This window comes from Sander lucioperca, chromosome 3, assembly GCF_008315115.2.
Source record: "Sander lucioperca isolate FBNREF2018 chromosome 3, SLUC_FBN_1.2, whole genome shotgun sequence".
NCBI lineage: Eukaryota > Metazoa > Chordata > Actinopteri > Perciformes > Percidae > Sander > Sander lucioperca.
The window spans coordinates 4,416,204-4,435,179 of NC_050175.1; the positions used below are offsets into that span (position 1 = coordinate 4,416,204).

Genomic DNA, 18,976 nt, shown 5'->3' on the forward strand with positions numbered 1-18,976 from the left:
GGTGCACAGACAAAGGTCCCATAATGCAATTCAAAATGTAAATAATCAGAAACGCAACTGTGACTCACGTTCTACGGACAACTTCTGTTCAAATATACAGTCATACTGTTACTACACAGATATTTCTTAAGAGTGTAGATGTAGCCTAAATCGCTCCGTGCTGGTTTGAACTCTTGGAATATGTTCACACTCGCCGTCTCCTTTGAAGCTGCCAGTGTCCGTTTGACATTTTAATCCTACGGAGTAAACCGTGCTTTCAAAAAAGTCGTGAGCGCTTTTTTTAAACGCCAACGCCGACTTCTTTTTTGCAGCTCAGAGCGTCTTTTTGAAGTTGTCAAAAAGACGTCCGGCGTCAAGCGTTTTTTTGACAGCCGACCAATGACAAGCGGAGTAGCCAGACCTGTCGTTTCCATAACAACAAGAAAACATGGAGTCGGAGCACAGCGAGTTATATGATATGACCGGGTGCCCCGTGTACAGGGAACTCGCTTTGTTTTATCCAACGTTAGCACCTCTCTCTCTTTCTCTGTTCTTTCTTTAGCTCGCTCCACCACTTTGTTTTATCTAACGTTAGCACCGCTCCACGTAGCGCGCTAGGATACTGTAGCAGTAGCTGTTGTTATAGCAACAACAGACGCTCTCGGCTGCTTTTTGGAACCAAAACGCTGCCAGCTTTTTTTTATCCTACAAAAACGCCCTAGTCATAGCCTAGAAATCTAGACCCACCCTAGTGGCAGCAAATGTAATTTGCTGCCAGGGTCGTCTAGCAACTCTCCGTTGGCTTGCAAGCTGGAAAAACCAAACTCTGGTCAGGCCAATCACATCGTGTATAGAGTCGGTGGGCGGGGCTTATGGCTGCTGCTGCTGGCGAACAGCGGTCTTTGGAATCAGCTTTGGCCGTGACTATGGAAGACTTGGAGTTCAGCTTTTCTTGGAGAAAAGAACAAAGAACGGCACTGAAGTCATTCTTAAAAAAGGAAGATGTGTTCAGAGTTTAAAGTTAAATCTATTAACTAGCGTTGCTCTGATTGGTTGTAGCGCTATCCTATTGCGGGCAGAGGGAAAGACAACCGTTTATCCCGCCCCTCGGATTGAGCCCAGCCAATGGTGAGTTCCCAGACCCAACATCTTGATGTGGAGCTGGCTTGTCAGGCTACCCTAGTCAACTTTTTCTTGTCAAAAAAGATCCAAGTGTAAACATAGCCTTAAGAGGGAATACTGTTATTTTGTCCTCCCTGGGATCCGGTAGTGGTAACTTAACATTTATATAAATTGGCTAATAAACTGAAATAGATAGATAGATGATCCTGACGCAGAGGCTGTTTTTTTTTAAGAACACCTGAGGAGAGTTGGCCGGACGCAAAAACTCGTAGCTGGTCACATCATAGCTGCCCCAACGTGTTCATCGAAAAAGCACCGACAGGACACAACGTCTACAAAATACATTTGGAAAAACACATTCAAAAAAGACAATTCTAGCAAATGTAGAAAGAGTGTAAAAAAACAAAAAAATAGTTCTGGTTTCAGACATAAGAAGGTATAAAAGATCCACCAGGTGAGGCTGAAAGTTACAGCCGGCTTCAGTCCTTTCTGTTTCTTCTGGTCCTTTTCCTCCTCTTGCTCCCGTTCCTTCTCTCGTTCAGTCGTGGAAGCGTTGGCAAGCTTTCTTCCAGCGGCACGCCGTGCACCACTGGTCTCTGTGCTCGATGCCGTAAACTTTACGGCACTTCTTGGCCTCGCCACGAATCCTCCTGACAGATACGCGACGAGAAACACCGTTAACATCATCACGTGTATTCTCCCCCGGTTGTTGCTGTTGTACCGTTGTCTCTCTACATACTACTCTACTGTTGTCTCTCTACATACTACTCTCTACTGCTAACTCTCTACATACTACTCGCTACTGTTGTCTCTCTACGTACTACTCTCTACTGCTGTCTCTCTACATACTACTCTCTACTGCTGTCTCTCTACGTACTACTCTCTACTGCTGTCTCTCTACATACTACTCTCTACTGCTGTCTCTCTACATACTACTCTCTACATACTACTCTCTACCGTCGTCTCTCTACATACTACTCTCTACCGTCGTCTCTACATACTACTCTCTACTGTGTCTCTCTACATACTACTCTCTACTGTGTCTCTCTACATACTACTCTCTACTGTTGTCTCTCTACATACTACTCTCTACCGTTGTCTCTCTTCATACTACTCTCTACCATTGTCTCTCTTCATACTACTCTCTACTGCTGTCTCTCTACATACTACTCTCTACCATTGTCTCTCTTCATACTACTCTCTACTGTTGTCTCTCTACATACTACTCTACTGTTGTCTGTCTTCATACTACTCTCTACTGTTGTCTCTCTTCATACTACTCTCTACTGTTGTCTCTCTACATACTACTCTCTACCATTGTCTCTCTTCATACTACTCTCTACCGCTGTCTCTCTACATACTACTCTCTACTGCTGTCTCTCTACATACTACTCTCTACCGTTGTCTCTCTTCATACTACTCTCTACCGTTGTCTCTCTACATACAACTCTCTACCGTTGTCTCTCTACATACTACTCTCTACTGTTGTCTCTCTTCATACTACTCTCTACTGTTGTCTCTCTACCTACTACTCTCTACCGTTGTCTCTCTACATACTACTCTCTACTGCTGTCTCTCTACATACTACTCTCTACTGTTGTCTCTCTTCATACTACTCTCTACTGTTGTCTCTCTTCATACTACTCTCTACTGCTGTCTCTCTACATACTACTCTCTACTGCTGTCTCTCTACATACTACTCTCTACTGTTGTCTCTACATGCTACTCTCTACCGTTGTCTGTCTACATACTACTCTCTACCATTGTCTCTCTTCATACTACTCTCTACTGCTGTCTCTCTACATAGTACTCTCTACCGTTGTCTCTCTTCATACTACTCTCTACTGTTGTCTCTCTACATACTACTCTCTACCATTGTCTCTCTTCATACTACTCTCTACTGTTGTCTCTCTTCATACTACTCTCTACTGTTGTCTCTCTACATACTACTCTCTATTGTTGTCTCTCTTCATACTACTCTCTACTGCTGTCTCTCTACATACTACTCTCTACTGTTGTCTCTCTTCATACTACTCTCTACTCTTGTCTCTCTACATACTACTCTCTACTGTTGTCTCTCTTCATACTACTCTCTACTGCTGTCTCTCTACATACTACTCTCTACTGCTGTCTCTCTTCATACTACTCTCTACTGCTGTCTCTCTACATACTACTCTCTACTGCTGTCTCTCTACATACTACTCTCTACTGCTGTCTCTCTACATACTACTCTCTACTGCTGTCTCTCTACATACTACTCTCTACTGTTGTCTCTCTACATGCTACTCTCTACTGTTGTCTCTCTACATACTACTCTCTACTGCTGTCTCTCTACATACTACTCTCTACCGCTGTCTCTCTACATACTACTCTCTACCGTTGTCTCTCTTCATACTACTCTCTACCGTTGTCTCTCTACATACAACTCTCTACCGTTGTCTCTCTACATACTACTCTCTACTGTTGTCTCTCTTCATACTACTCTCTACTGTTGTCTCTCTACCTACTACTCTCTACCGTTGTCTCTCTACATACTACTCTCTACTGCTGTCTCTCTACATACTACTCTCTACTGTTGTCTCTCTTCATACTACTCTCTACTGTTGTCTCTCTTCATACTACTCTCTACTGCTGTCTCTCTACATACTACTCTCTACTGTTGTCTCTACATGCTACTCTCTACCGTTGTCTGTCTACATACTACTCTCTACCATTGTCTCTCTTCATACTACTCTCTACCATTGTCTCTCTTCATACTACTCTCTACTGCTGTCTCTCTACATAGTACTCTCTACCGTTGTCTCTCTTCATACTACTCTCTACTGTTGTCTCTCTACATACTACTCTCTACCATTGTCTCTCTTCATACTACTCTCTACTGTTGTCTCTCTTCATACTACTCTCTACTGTTGTCTCTCTACATACTACTCTCTATTGTTGTCTCTCTTCATACTACTCTCTACTGCTGTCTCTCTACATACTACTCTCTACTGTTGTCTCTCTTCATACTACTCTCTACTCTTGTCTCTCTACATACTACTCTCTACTGTTGTCTCTCTTCATACTACTCTCTACTGCTGTCTCTCTACATACTACTCTCTACTGCTGTCTCTCTTCATACTACTCTCTACTGCTGTCTCTCTACATACTACTCTCTACTGCTGTCTCTCTACATACTACTCTCTACTGCTGTCTCTCTACATACTACTCTCTACTGCTGTCTCTCTACATACTACTCTCTACTGTTGTCTCTCTACATGCTACTCTCTACTGTTGTCTCTCTACATACTACTCTCTACTGCTGTCTCTCTACACACTACTCTCTACCGCTGTCTCTCTACATACTACTCTCTACCGTTGTCTCTCTTCATACTACTCTCTACCGTTGTCTCTCTACATACAACTCTCTACCGTTGTCTCTCTACATACTACTCTCTACTGTTGTCTCTCTTCATACTACTCTCTACTGTTGTCTCTCTACCTACTACTCTCTACCGTTGTCTCTCTACATACTACTCTCTACTGCTGTCTCTCTACATACTACTCTCTACTGTTGTCTCTCTTCATACTACTCTCTACTGTTGTCTCTCTTCATACTACTCTCTACTGCTGTCTCTCTACATACTACTCTCTACTGCTGTCTCTCTACATACTACTCTCTACTGTTGTCTCTACATGCTACTCTCTACCGTTGTCTGTCTACATACTACTCTCTACCATTGTCTCTCTTCATACTACTCTCTACTGCTGTCTCTCTACATAGTACTCTCTACCGTTGTCTCTCTTCATACTACTCTCTACTGTTGTCTCTCTACATACTACTCTCTACTGTTGTCTCTCTACATACTACTCTCTACCATTGTCTCTCTTCATACTACTCTCTACTGTTGTCTCTCTTCATACTACTCTCTACTGTTGTCTCTCTACATACTACTCTCTATTGTTGTCTCTCTTCATACTACTCTCTACCGTTGTCTCTCTACATACTACTCTCTACCGTTGTCTCTCTACATACTACTCTCTACCGTTGTCTCTCTACATACTACTCTCTACTGATGTCTCTCTACATACTACTCTCTACTGTTGTCTCTCTTCATACTACTCTCTACTGCTGTCTCTCTACATACTACTCTCTACTGTTGTCTCTCTTCATACTACTCTCTACTCTTGTCTCTCTACATACTACTCTCTACTGTTGTCTCTCTTCATACTACTCTCTACTGCTGTCTCTACATACTACTCTCTACTGCTGTCTCTCTTCATACTACTCTCTACTGCTGTCTCTCTACATACTACTCTCTACTGCAGTCTCTCTACATACTACTCTCTACTGCTGTCTCTCTACATACTACTCTCTACTGCTGTCTCTCTACATACTACTTTCTACTGTTGTCTCTCTACATGCTACTCTCTACTGTGGTCTCTCTACATACTACTCTCTACTGCTGTCTCTCTACATACTACTCTCTACTGTTGTCTCTCTACATGCTACTCTCTAATGCTGTCTCTCTACATACTACTCTCTACTGTTGTCTCTCTACATGCTACTCTCTACTGCTGTCTCTCTACATACTACTCTCTACTGTTGTCTCTACATGCTACTCTCTACTGTTGTCTCTCTACATACTACTCTCTACCGTTGTCTCTCTACATACTACTCTCTACTGTTGTCTCTCTACATACTACTCTCTACTGCTGTCTCTCTACATACTACTCTCTACTGTTGTCTCTACATGCTACTCTCTACTGTTGTCTCTCTACATACTACTCTCTACCGTTGTCTCTCTACATACTACTCTCTACTGTTGTCTCTCTTCATACTACTCTCTACTGTTGTCTCTCTACCTACTACTCTCTACCGTTGTCTCTACATGCTACTCTCTACTGTTGTCTCTCTACATACTACTCTCTACTGCTGTCTCTCTACATACTACTCTCTACTGTTGTCTCTACATGCTACTCTCTACTGTTGTCTCTCTTCATACTACTCTCTACTGTTGTCTCTCTACATACTACTCTCTACCGTTGTCTCTCTTCATACTACTCTCTACTGTTGTCTCTCTTCATACTACTCTCTACTGTTGTCTCTCTACATACTACTCTCTATTGTTGTCTCTCTTCATACTACTCTCTACTGTTGTCTCTCTACATACTACTCTCTACCGTTGTCTCTCTACATACTACTCTCTACCGTTGTCTCTCTACATACTACTCTGTACTGCTGTCTCTCTACATACTACTCTCTACTGATGTCTCTCTACATACTACTCTCTACTGTTGTCTCTCTTCATACTACTCTCTACTGCTGTCTCTCTACATACTACTCTCTACTGCTGTCTCTCTACATACTACTCTCTACTGTTGTCTCTACATGCTACTCTCTACTGTTGTCTCTCTACATACTACTCTCTACTGCTGTCTCTCTACATACTACTCTCTACTGTTGTCTCTACATGCTACTCTCTACTGTTGTCTCTCTACATACTACTCTCTACCGTTGTCTCTCTACATACTACTCTCTACTGCTGTCTCTCTACATACTACTCTCTACTGCTGTCTCTCTACATACTACTCTCTACTGTTGTCTCTACATGCTACTCTCTACTGTTGTCTCTCTACATACTACTCTCTACTGCTGTCTGTCTACATACTACTCTCTACTGTTGTCTCTACATGCTACTCTCTACTGTTGTCTCTCTACATACTACTCTCTACTGATGTCTCTCTACATACTACTCTCTACTGTTGTCTCTCTTCATACTACTCTCTACTGCTGTCTCTCTACATACTACTCTCTACTGCTGTCTCTCTACATACTACTCTCTACTGTTGTCTCTACATGCTACTCTCTACTGTTGTCTCTCTACATACTACTCTCTACCGTTGTCTCTCTACATACTACTCTCTACTGTTGTCTCTCTACATACTACTCTCTACTGTTGTCTCTCTTCATACTACTCTCTACTGTTGTCTCTCTACATACTACTCTCTATTGTTGTCTCTCTTCATACTACTCTCTACTGTTGTCTCTCTACATACTACTCTCTACCGTTGTCTCTCTACATACTACTCTCTACCGTTGTCTCTCTACATACTACTCTGTACTGCTGTCTCTCTACATACTACTCTCTACTGATGTCTCTCTACATACTACTCTCTACTGTTGTCTCTCTTCATACTACTCTCTACTGCTGTCTCTCTACATACTACTCTCTACTGCTGTCTCTCTACATACTACTCTCTACTGTTGTCTCTACATGCTACTCTCTACTGTTGTCTCTCTACATACTACTCTCTACTGCTGTCTCTCTACATACTACTCTCTACTGTTGTCTCTACATGCTACTCTCTACTGTTGTCTCTCTACATACTACTCTCTACCGTTGTCTCTCTACATACTACTCTCTACTGCTGTCTCTCTACATACTACTCTCTACTGCTGTCTCTCTACATACTACTCTCTACTGTTGTCTCTACATGCTACTCTCTACTGTTGTCTCTCTACATACTACTCTCTACTGCTGTCTCTCTACATACTACTCTCTACTGTTGTCTCTACATGCTACTCTCTACTGTTGTCTCTCTACATACTACTCTCTACTGATGTCTCTCTACATACTACTCTCTACTGTTGTCTCTCTTCATACTACTCTCTACTGCTGTCTCTCTACATACTACTCTCTACTGCTGTCTCTCTACATACTACTCTCTACTGTTGTCTCTACATGCTACTCTCTACTGTTGTCTCTCTACATACTACTCTCTACCGTTGTCTCTCTACATACTACTCTCTACTGTTGTCTCTCTACATACTACTCTCTACTGTTGTCTCTCTTCATACTACTCTCTACTGTTGTCTCTCTACATACTACTCTCTACTGTTGTCTCTCTTCATACTACTCTCTACTGTTGTCTCTCTACATACTACTCTCTACTGCTGTCTCTCTACATACTACTCTCTACTCTTGTCTCTCTTCATACTACTCTCTACTGTTGTCCCTCTACATACTACTCTCTACCGTTGTCTCTCTTCATACTACTCTCTGTTGTCTCTCTACATACTACTCTCTACCGTTGTCTCTCTACATACTACTCTCTACTGTCGTCTCTCTACATACTACTCTCTACTGCTGTCTCTCTACATATTACTCTCTACTGTTGTCTCTCTACATACTACTCTCTACTGCTGTCTTTCTACATACTACTCTCTACTGTTGTTTCTCTACATACTACTCTCTACTGTTGTCTCTCTACATACTCTACATACTACTCTCTACTGTTGTCTCTCTACATATTACTCTCTACTGTTGTCTCTCTACATACTACTCTCTACTGTTGTCTCTCTACATACTACTCTCTTTTGCGTCAGTATGTGATGCTGAGAGACAGAACGGGTTGCCTCTGCAAAGCTGCAGTCTCCGGCTCAGACAGAAGGAGTAAATACTGACCTGCAGGGGGCGCTCTGATGCTGCAGCCACTGCTCGCCAACGCTGAGCGAACGCACCCGGAACGCCAGACCCTGCAGTGGAGAGAGAAGAAGAGTCAGAGAGCAGTAACAGTGCAGATCCGTTTGATATAACATATATTTATTTATTCTTTGTTTATCTTTAGAGCACAACCAGCCCCTTGCAAATTTGGATACATATCAATTTAGGTTCACAACTCATTTCTACCCTCCTAGTTTTTGTCGCTTTTCCCAATGTCTTTGCCGGGGGGGGGGGTTTTCGACGATTTTGACACCCTTTTTTTAAACTATGCATTCTGTCGCCTTTTTCGACATTTATGCTGCTTTTCCCGATGTTTTGGGCATTTTTTTGGGACATTTTCAGCCCTTTTTTTGACATTTTTTTAGCTAGTTAAATAAATATTAATAATAATAATAATATTATATATACTATAATAATAAAAATAAATAACAGCATGACAATAAACTACATGTCTGGTCCTACCACTTGCTGCTGCAACATTGTGAATGTCCCTGTTGTGGAATTAATAAAGAATTTTGTTGTTTCCTCTCTGTTCCGTTTTTGCTGATTTATAATATTTTATTTTGAGAGCAGAAACAAACAGTCCCTCTGCTCTTTTTCACCTTCATCACTGTGTGTGTGTGTGGGGGGGGGGGGGTTCTTTCCTATGTAATATAGGAAATATTGTATCTGATAGAACAACACAATTTAATTCTGCTAAATTTTAAATTATATACAAATTGTATATCCCAATACATTACACATTGGCTCAATCTGCCAATTCCATGGTATCATAATTTTGGATAGTCGTCAAGGAAACATTGATTGGTCATGTGACAAGGGCTGGGAAGATTGGCAGAACAGGCAGCCAAGTGACAATACTTGGACAAAAATATGTGAAAACATCAGAGAAAATGGTCTTGTGTGTCCCTGCTGCTGTTTCTGCCCTTTGTGTTTGCTCTCTCTGGTGTCAAAACAAGCTGCACCTTCCTCCTTCAGCCTGCAGGGGGCAGCACTGCAGCGCCGCACACACACACACACACACACACACACACACACACACACACCCCCCTCTTTATGAAACCAGTTTTAACAGGCTGCTCTGGGCCTCTGCAGGAAACAACCAGTCTGCTGTTGGGGCTGCAGACTGAGAAAACAGAACTGAATTAGAGAAGTGTGCGTTATTAATGTTCAGGGGCTGAAGTTTAAGTTTAAGGGGATGCACAGTAGTTGGTAAAACATCTAAAATCTAACCTGATATTCTCAGGAGAAGCCCTCCATTGTCTGTTTTTGTTGCTTTATCAGGTGATTATTTGCCGTTTAGACATTTTATTCGACAATATGGACGCTTATCTCGTAGTTTTTTACACTTTTGTCACATAGGCCTGGATCAAAACAAACATGCTTGAACAAACAAATGATGTGGGAGTTTTTCGGGGAGGGACAGTCTTGTCCCTTCAGACGTTGAAAGTCCGTTGCAATGGAGGAAAATCCTGCAGATAAAAGTCCCAGCATTGGCAACAACCGCGGAGCAACACAAAGAAAGAAAGACAGACTTCTCAAAGAGAGTCCGACAACAAACGCAAATACAATGCGGGTGGATATCGGTGAAGCGTTTCAGAGATGGAGGTTAGCCTTCTGGGGGCCTCAGTGGAGGACTGTCTCTCCAGGTCAAGGAGAAGACCAACCCGCAGCCGGAGTCTGAACCAGACATGCATGTGTGACTCTGTGTGTGTGTGTGTGTGTGTGTGTGTGTGTCTGTGTGTGTGTGTGAGTGTGTGTGTGTGTGTGCTTGTTTTACTATATTCGTGGGGTCCAAAAACCGGGGAATACAGTATACTTGTGGGGTCTGCACAGCCTTGTGGGGCCCAAAATGCTGGACCCCACAAGGTTAAAGGTCTGTTTGAGGGTTAAGACTTGGTTTTAGGATTAGGGTTAGAATTAGGTTATGGTTAGGGTGAGGGTAAGGGTTAAGGTTAGGCATTTAGTGGTGATGGTTAAGGTTAGGGTAAGGGGCTAGGGAATGCATTATGACAATGACGGGTCCCCACAAAGATAGTGAAACAAACTTGTGTGTATGTGTGTGTGGGAGGGGGGGGGCAGGTGTGGCCTTTGACAGAAGGTTGAACAGGTGCCTCAAGAGCAGGACTAACAACTCAAAACCAGTTTCTTTCCCTGGGCCATCATGTCCCTGAATTTATAAAATGTGTGTGTGCTATGATGTGTAAATGATGTGTATATATATATATATATATATATATATATATATATATATATATATATATATATTGCTTACTTCTCTCCTTTTATTGTTTATATTTATTATGCACTGACCGAAGAAGCACTGCAATTTCATTGTATACCTGATGTGCAATGACAATAAAGATTCTTATCTTATGTGTAAAATGTATATTTTATTTTTGGGAGATTGTTGTATGTTGTCTGCATCTTTTCATATATTAACGTATTCTTTCTGTTGTGTTTGTTTTTTTTGGTTTTTGTCTTCTATACTCCGAAACGTGACGTAAAACGGGGATCTGAAAGAGGAGACAGAGCTGTTTGTGGCTCGATGGTGTTTTAAGTAGTGATAGACCGGCCGATATATCGGTTTATCACTACTTAAAACACCGATATTTGGGTCGGCCGATGCCGATACGCGGCTGCTGCGTTCGCCGATAGTTTTTCCCGGCATTATTTACAGACAGGCGTCCACAGGCAGCTCTGTGTTGCTGGAGACGCTGCAGTTCACGTGCAGACCATGCATCAAGCACTTTATTTCAATGGCTACTTTTCAGGTTAATTGTTTTCTTAAATTATTTAAATGTGTTGACAAAGGACATTTTGTGATGACCTGATTATATCTGTCTTATAATATGTCAGCAAGCAATGCATCATCAAGGCTGTGTTGTAGATGTTGACCCTTACACAGTTAACCATATGCAGTGCACCCATCCATATGATGCACATTGCAACACATAATTTGGGGGATATGAATGTAAGATGATTGCAGAAGTGACATTGATCTGTGTTTTTGTTTGTTATTTTTAAAGAAATGGCAGAGCAGATTCCCAAAACAAATCCAGTGTGGCAGGGTTTACATTTTTATGATGTAAACTGAGGGAGCAAAAGCAGTATCGGCTCCAAATATCGGCAGCCTGTATCGGTCATCGGCAGAAAATAATCCATCGGTCGACCCCTAGTTTTAAGCCCCCAACGTCGCCTTCCAGGCAGCTAACCCTCATCTTAACCCTAAACATAACTATTGCCGCACTGCCTGGAAGGCAACGTTGGGGGCTTAAAACACCCAACGCCCTGTTTGTGTGTTTACCTGTCCTCTGTTTGTGTGTTTACCTGTCCTCTGTTTGTGTGTTTACCTGTCCTTTGTTTGTGTGTTTACCTGTCCTCTGTTTGTGTGTTTACCTGTCCTTTGTTTGTGTGTTTACCTGTCCTCTGTTTGTGTGTTTACCTGTCCTTTGTTTGTGTGTTTACCTGTCCTCTGTTTGTGTGTTTACCTGTCGGGAGCAGCCGGAGGTCGGGGCCGTCCAGCGGCAGGCGGGCGCGGTCAAAGCTTCAGTTGACGTGACGTAACTGATGGGCGGTGCCTAAAAAACACGACACAAAATATCACATGTTTATACTGCACCGCCGCGTCTGCACCACTAATGTTTTTTGCCCCGCCCCTTACCTGGTAGGAGTGATCCGATTGGACCTGTGTGAAACTGGCGGGCGCGGAGGGGGCGGAGCGACTCAGGGCGCTGCAGGCGGGGGGTGGGGGGGACGGGGGGGAGGGAGGGGGGGGGCTGGGAGGGGAGGAGGGGGGGGAATGGGTGGGGGAGGCGGGGGCACGAGGAGGAGAATGCTGCTGCTGCTGCTCGGCCCTCTGGGTAATCTCTGTGTAGTAGAAATCCTCCTCGCTGCGGGAACAACGCTCGTGTTCGCCGCCGCGGCTGCAAAAGGTCAAAGGTCATGACTTAGAACCACAGGGCCTTCACAACTGTGTCAACATTGACAAACAAACTTTATTTTTTCAGGAATTTGTTCAATTACTGTGTGTGTGTGTGTGTGTGTGTGTGTGTCTCTCTGTCTGTCTGTCTGTGTGTGTGTATGTATGTGTGTGTGTGTCTCTGTGTGTGATATAGTGTGTGTGTGTGTGTGTGTGTCTCTCTCTGTGTGTGTCTATGTGTGTGTGTGTGTGTGTGTGTGTCTGTGTGTGTGTCTCTCTCTGTCTGTGTGTGTGTGTGTGTGTGTGTGTGTGTGTGTGTGTGTGTGTGTGTATCCCTGTGTGTGTGTGTGTGTGTGTGTGTGTGTGTGTGTGTGTGTGTGTGTGTGTCTGTGTGTGAGTTTGGAGTAGAGTCCCTATGAATATATATAAACACAGCATTCCTCGTGAAGAAGGCGAGTCTTACTACAGGTGAGTTGTCCGGATGTGGCGTTTCATCCCGACCACGGACGTCAGCACCTTCCCACAGCTGGGCCACAGACACCGGAACGCCGTCTTCACCGAGTTCTGCACGGGGGAAACGCACAAATAGATTCCTCGCTGTCATTTTCTATGGCTGCGTCCGAACTTCCACACTAACATGCTATTTAGGCTACATTTACATTAGTTACGTTTTGGTTTAAAAAGGAATATCTTCTGCTACGTTCCCCCTCTCATTCCCCCTGCTCTGGTGTTTCCCCCTCTCATTCCCCCTGCTCTGGTGTTTCTCATTCTCATTCCCCCTGCTCTGGCGTTTCCCCCCTCTCATTCCCCCTGCTCTGGCGTTTCCCCCTCTCATTCCCCCTGCTCTGGTGTTTCTCATTCTCACTGCTCTGGTGTTACCCCCTCTCATTCCCCCTGGTCTGGTGTTTCCCCCTCTCATTCCCCCTGCTCTGGTGTTTCTCATTCTCATTCCCCCTGCTCTGGCGTTTCCCCCCTCTCATTCCCCCTGCTCCGGTGTTTCTCATTCTCATTCCCCCTGCTCTGGCGTTACCCCCTCTCATTCCCCCTGCTCTGGCGTTTCCCCCTCTCATTCCCCCTGCTCTGGTGTTTCCCCCTCTCATTCCCCCTGCTCTGGTGTTTCCCCCACTCATTCCCCCTGCTCTGACGTTTTCCCCTCTCATTCCCCCTGCTCTGACGTTTCCCCCTCTCATTCCCCCTGCTCTGGTGTTTCCCCCTCTCATTCCCCCTGCTCTGGTATTTCCTCCTCTCATTCCCCCTGCTCTAGCGTATTCTACAGTGCTGACTGTGCATTTTAACATGCACAATGCATTTTAACATCATTTGGGACCATCATAGTAGGGGAAACACTGAATTTTGTATAATGCTGAGCCACAGGGCCATTACTACAAAGGGGGGGTGGTATAGGTTGCTAGGTAACAACAGCTGTTATCTCATTAGTTGCGCTTTCGAAAGGTCAGTGGCAACTAGGTCAAAGTTGAAATAATTTGAACTTAGAGCGAAGCCAAAGCTATAGCACGCTCACATGTGTGAGACACGGCTGTAAATGAGAGCGGAGAGTTTGTTTCCCCCTCACCCTGCGTTTCCGTGGCGCTGGCTCGTCAAACAACACCTGCTCCAGCTCCATGTCCAGTCCTTCGTCAAGGGGCGTGGCCAAGCCGGTGTCGGCCTCTGCCATTGGTGGAGAGGGGGCGGGGCTCCCGTTGCTGTGGCCGACGCTCCAGTAGCCGCTGCTGCCGCTGTCGGAGAGCAGGCCGCTGCCGCAGTCCATCGGAGCAGCTGAAACACACACACACACACACACACACACACACACACACACACACACACACACACACACACACACACACACACACGTAAATATGAAGCAATAAGACACTTTTCTTCGGAATGATTTTAAACTGATCATTTTATTTAATTATATTTTAGTAAATGTCCATCAAACGTGTGCGTTTGTGTGCGTGCGTGCGTGTGTGACTGTGTGTGTGCGTGCATGCATGTGTGTCCGACTGTGTGTGTGTGTGTGTGTGTGTGTGTGTGTGTGTGTGTGTGTCTGTGTGTGTGTGTGTGTGCGTGTCTTTGATTGACAGCTGCTTTTGAAAGGAGAGCATGTTGCAGTTGAGATTATTTTTCCAGCGTGACGTTGCGATGTGTGGTAAAAAAGGAATGTATGGATGTAAATGTGAATTTAAGCCTGACGATGATATCACGATATAGCATGTTTTTCTAGTAGTTCCATAAATAAATCGTCCGTATGAAGTAACCCCACCAGTGTGTCCCTGTTGTGTTGCTGTTACCTGTTGGGTCTGGGTGGGGAGGGCTGTGAAGCAGCGGGCTGCACGACAAACTGCTGAGAACCATGGCCGCCATGAGCTCGTCCATCTCCACCTCCCCCGGGCTCCGGCGCCTGCAGGACCACACCAGACCCAGGTTAAAGAAATAAAAGACATATACAGTACAGCGGTGGAAGAAGTATTCAGATTACTGCAGTAAAAGTACTAATGCCTGGGACCTTCCTACCTGTGTGTGTCTCTGTGTGTGTCTGTGTGTGTGTCTGTCCATGTTTCAGCACTGCCGTAGTACCTCTAGTACTTTCTAACACCTGGTTGCCAATACACCAGATGTTATTATCAATGAGGAGTCCAGTGAGGTGCATATTTTGGAGGTAGGCTGCAGCTTTGATTCCAGCATGGAGGAGTCTTTCTACACCAAGGTAGTTAATACCAACCACTCCTAAACACCATCTCAGAGCTGGGCTATAGGTGCAGATTACTCATTTTCATATTTGGCAGCCTAGGAAACACACATAGGTTGGTAGTAAGAGGGCTGCAACAACTTGGGATGGCCAAAAAGAAACAGCTAAACAGCTTGCAAAGTACTGAGCCATATCTGCTATTATTGGCAGCCACCACATATGGTGGAGACGTTGTTACTTATACCCTTAAGACCTGAGTGTTGTGCTACTTATACCCTTAAGAAGTGAGTATTGTGCTTATTAAGTGATATTGTGAAGACCTGCTGCATGCCACTGGTCCATGAGTTTGCGTATGTATTGTACTGCATCTGTATTATTTGTGTCCCTGTACCATGTGGACATAAATAAATGGTTAAAGTGTGTTTGTGTGTCTCTGAGTGTGTGTGTGTGTGTGTGTGTGTGTGAGTGTGTCTCTGTGTGTGTGTCTGTCTCTGTGTGTGTCTCTGTGTGTGCGTGTGTGTGTGTCCGTGTGTGTGTGTGTCTGTGTGTGTGTCACAGTGTGTGTGTGTGTGTGTGTGTGTGTCTCTGTGTGTGTGTGTGTGTGTGTGTGTGTGTGTGTGTGTGTGTGTGTGTGTGTGTGTGTGTGAGTGTGCGTGTGTGTCTCTGTGTGTGTGTGTGTGTGTGTGTGTGTGTGTCTCTCTGAGTGTGTGTGTGTGTGTGTGTGTGTGTGTGTGTGTGTCTGAACTAAACCTACACCCTTGGTAATACGGATATATTGGCCAGCGTTAGTCTGACCTTCTGGGGACGTCGATGCAGGAGGAGACAGATCTGATGCAGGACGGAGACACGGAGGACGAACCAGATGAAGACCAGACAGAAAGGTCGCTCGGCGGATCCCCCGCGCCTGCAGACTCACTTCCTGTCCCCCCGCAATGAAAATACACCTGACAGAGACAGGAAACAATGGAGAGTATTTCATCGTTGTCCCTGAAGAAGTGAAACATGACGCTGGGGCTTTCCTCTCCTTAATCTAAAATAAATGGGTATCTCCACTCGGACTGGACAGAAATATGTGAACACCTTTGTTTTCTATTTTTGTTATTTTATGTTAAACGGTAATTATATCTTTCAACCTGGACCCTATTTCCCCATGCATTGGTGTCTGAGTGACTGATGGGACAATAATCTTTGACACTGGTCCAGTATTGAGCGAGAACCGTTCTGTAATGTAACCCTACAGGACTAATGTTCAGCATCAGTTAGCGACCACTAAAAGTTCTGTTGTTGCTGCTGACAGACTCAGATTATTATTCTAAGTGTCTGACAACATTATGGAAACGATCCCTACAGAGATAGACCTTTTTGTTAAAGAGTAAGATCATTTTTGTTAAAGAAAACTCACCGTCACCAAACCCACCAGACTCCATGTAAATAATTACTACTTTTAGCGTGTATAGAGCCAGCATATTTCCTCATGTAAATGGGTGAATTAAGGGTTTATTTCAACCAAACCAGAGTGGTGATTGTTGGAACAGTGGAAAGATGAACCAAGACGGCTTTTGATAGTTTTATTTAGTTTCTGTCCACTTTGAATGAAGTGTGTTTTACAATGATAAAATTACAGTTTATTTACATGGAGTCTGGTGGGTTTGGTGATGGGGATTTCAGGGCTGTTTCAAGTTAAACTAAAAGGATCTTACTCTTTAACTAAAAGGTCTATCTCTGTAGGGATCCTTTCATAATGTTGTCAGACACTTAGAATAATAATCTGAGTCTGTCAGCGGCAACAACAGAACTTTTAGGGGACGCTAACTGGCGGTGCACAATTGCCCGCTAAAGTTACATTGCACTTTGTTTCTTGTTTTAATACTGGACCAATTTCACTGGTGTTCACATCAGTCACTTAATGTTTCCCTGCTCTCACCTTCAGCCCGGGATGACCTTTGACTCTGCCGACGGCCTGTTGCCCTGCTGCCGATGCCATGGTGACGGCGGTCTCACCCGTCTCCAGGCCCGGTCCCGCCGGCGGGCAGGAGGAGCTCACCACCAACGCCCCAAAAGGAGAACGCTTCCCCAGACGTGTCTTCGGTAACATGTCTGTCTGAATGTGACACACAGAATTACCATTACCATGTTATTATTGCATTGAACTGCCTTGCACTATACATACTGATATTGCACTATTCCTTCCCTCTCTTCAATTGTTATTGTATATTTTTTGTAAAATTGTATTGTTCTACTGTTTTTATTCTTTATATGTGAAGTGAGTGTTGTACTATGAGAGCAAAGATTAACCAGAGACAATGGCTGTGTCTCAAAGCGTTTTAAGTATATATATTGTAGATAACGCACTGAAAGTACCAGGATGACCCCCTAAAAACGGTCAAAAAGTTCAGTGTGGAACGATGGACCCTACTCGCACTAAACGGGCGCCACCTGGACTACAAAGAAGGGGAAAGGGGAGGGACCAGGGACGTCGACCGGCAGCTGATTGGACGAACGCGTCATGTGGGTCTGGCTTCTCCCGGATTTCACAACCGAGCATAATGGGCAACTCGTTCTGAATACGATCTTGTATTTTACGAAGATAGTTCACCGAAACGTGTTTCTGAAAACATTTCAAGAGAGAAATAGGCCGTGCAGTTGCTGAATCTGTCTTCATGTCAGATCAACAAAGGTCAGTTTAAAAGATTTTCATCAGATTTTGAGAGGCGGCGAGCCGAGCCGACCGCTCGTCATTTCCGGTAAGTGTTTAACATAAGTGTTCCTTTTGGGACAATACTAACCATCGACAGTGGGACTACGGCAGGAAGTGGTCAGTGACCATTAGCAGTGTACTGACGGAAGTATGCAGAATGAGACACAGCCAAATTCCATGTTTGTTTAGGCAAACCTGGCCAATAAAGCTGATTCTTAGTCTGATAATCCCGTCTTATCCTAGGATAAGAATTTAGCTATTTCAGTCCTGTTAAGCCCTGTTCAGACCAAAGATTCTGGACCAGATGAGTGTCCATAGCAATGCCTCTTTGTACTTCTGTCCTAACTTCTGACTTCCAGGCTTTTTGTAGCTGGATTATATATAATTTTTTGCGTCTAAATATGAACGTGGATAACGTTAGTGATAGCGAGATGCTTGCTACAGTTACATTTCTAGTGATGAATCGGCGAAAACACGTTTTATTTCTCTGAGTCACAGCTTTGTCCTGTTCAGTCACTCTCTAGCTCGCCGTACGTGCTCGTGGGCGCACGTTGAGCCTCCGTTAACAGTTTGTAACAGAATTAAAATGGATTATGGATCATTTTATTGTAGCTGACTTTATAAGATGACTTCTCTATTGGCTGTAGAAACAGGAGATGTCTCTTACGTTGTAAAACCAGCCTCTGGAGACTCCAACAGCTGAGTCGCAGGCACCAACATCAGCTGTTTGAGTCGAGCTTGGACAGACCGTTTCAGACCGCTGAAACTTTTCTCTGTGACCATCTTAAATGATCGCAAATCTTTGGTCTGAACTGGGATTTATAATGATCATGGACAGTTTAAAAAAAGAGGATCTACATCGATCCAGCAGGACCAGACCAGCCTGTTCTCATCCATCAGTACATAGCCTATATCTGTGAAAAGTCAAGCTCTGTAACTGGTATGTATTCCAAGTATTTATGACTGTCAGCAGCACATTGACTGCTGCTGTATAAGAGCGTGAAGATCCTCATAGGGAGGAGGTCGGGGGGGATGTTTGGCTCCTAAAATACAGGGCTTTCAAGGGTGGGGGGGGG

General features: G+C 44.2%; 1 protein-coding gene across 2 annotated transcripts in view; it reads right to left on the reverse strand.

The window, feature by feature from the left end:
* Window positions 1–1,320: 1,320 nt before the first annotated feature.
* The window catches only part of LOC116056321 (zinc finger protein 395-like), a 22,736-nt gene continuing 5,080 nt past the window's right edge, over window positions 1,321–18,976 (reverse strand). Inside the window, exons 2-10 of one of the 2 annotated variants that reach the window (XM_035999162.1) lie at window positions 17,127–17,299; window positions 15,998–16,146; window positions 14,805–14,914; window positions 14,084–14,286; window positions 12,974–13,074; window positions 12,253–12,514; window positions 12,080–12,169; window positions 8,550–8,620; window positions 1,321–1,751 (exon numbers count right to left, since the gene is read on the reverse strand). In XM_035999162.1, coding sequence (XP_035855055.1) covers window positions 1,640–1,751; window positions 8,550–8,620; window positions 12,080–12,169; window positions 12,253–12,514; window positions 12,974–13,074; window positions 14,084–14,286; window positions 14,805–14,914; window positions 15,998–16,146; window positions 17,127–17,297 — 1,269 coding nt within the window. In that variant the 5' untranslated portion in view covers window positions 17,298–17,299 and the 3' untranslated portion in view covers window positions 1,321–1,639. Of the gene's footprint in view, window positions 1,752–8,549; window positions 8,621–12,079; window positions 12,170–12,252; window positions 12,515–12,973; window positions 13,075–14,083; window positions 14,287–14,804; window positions 14,915–15,997; window positions 16,147–17,126; window positions 17,304–18,976 lie in introns of both variants that reach the window. The other variant, XM_031308515.2, reaches the window with a different exon arrangement.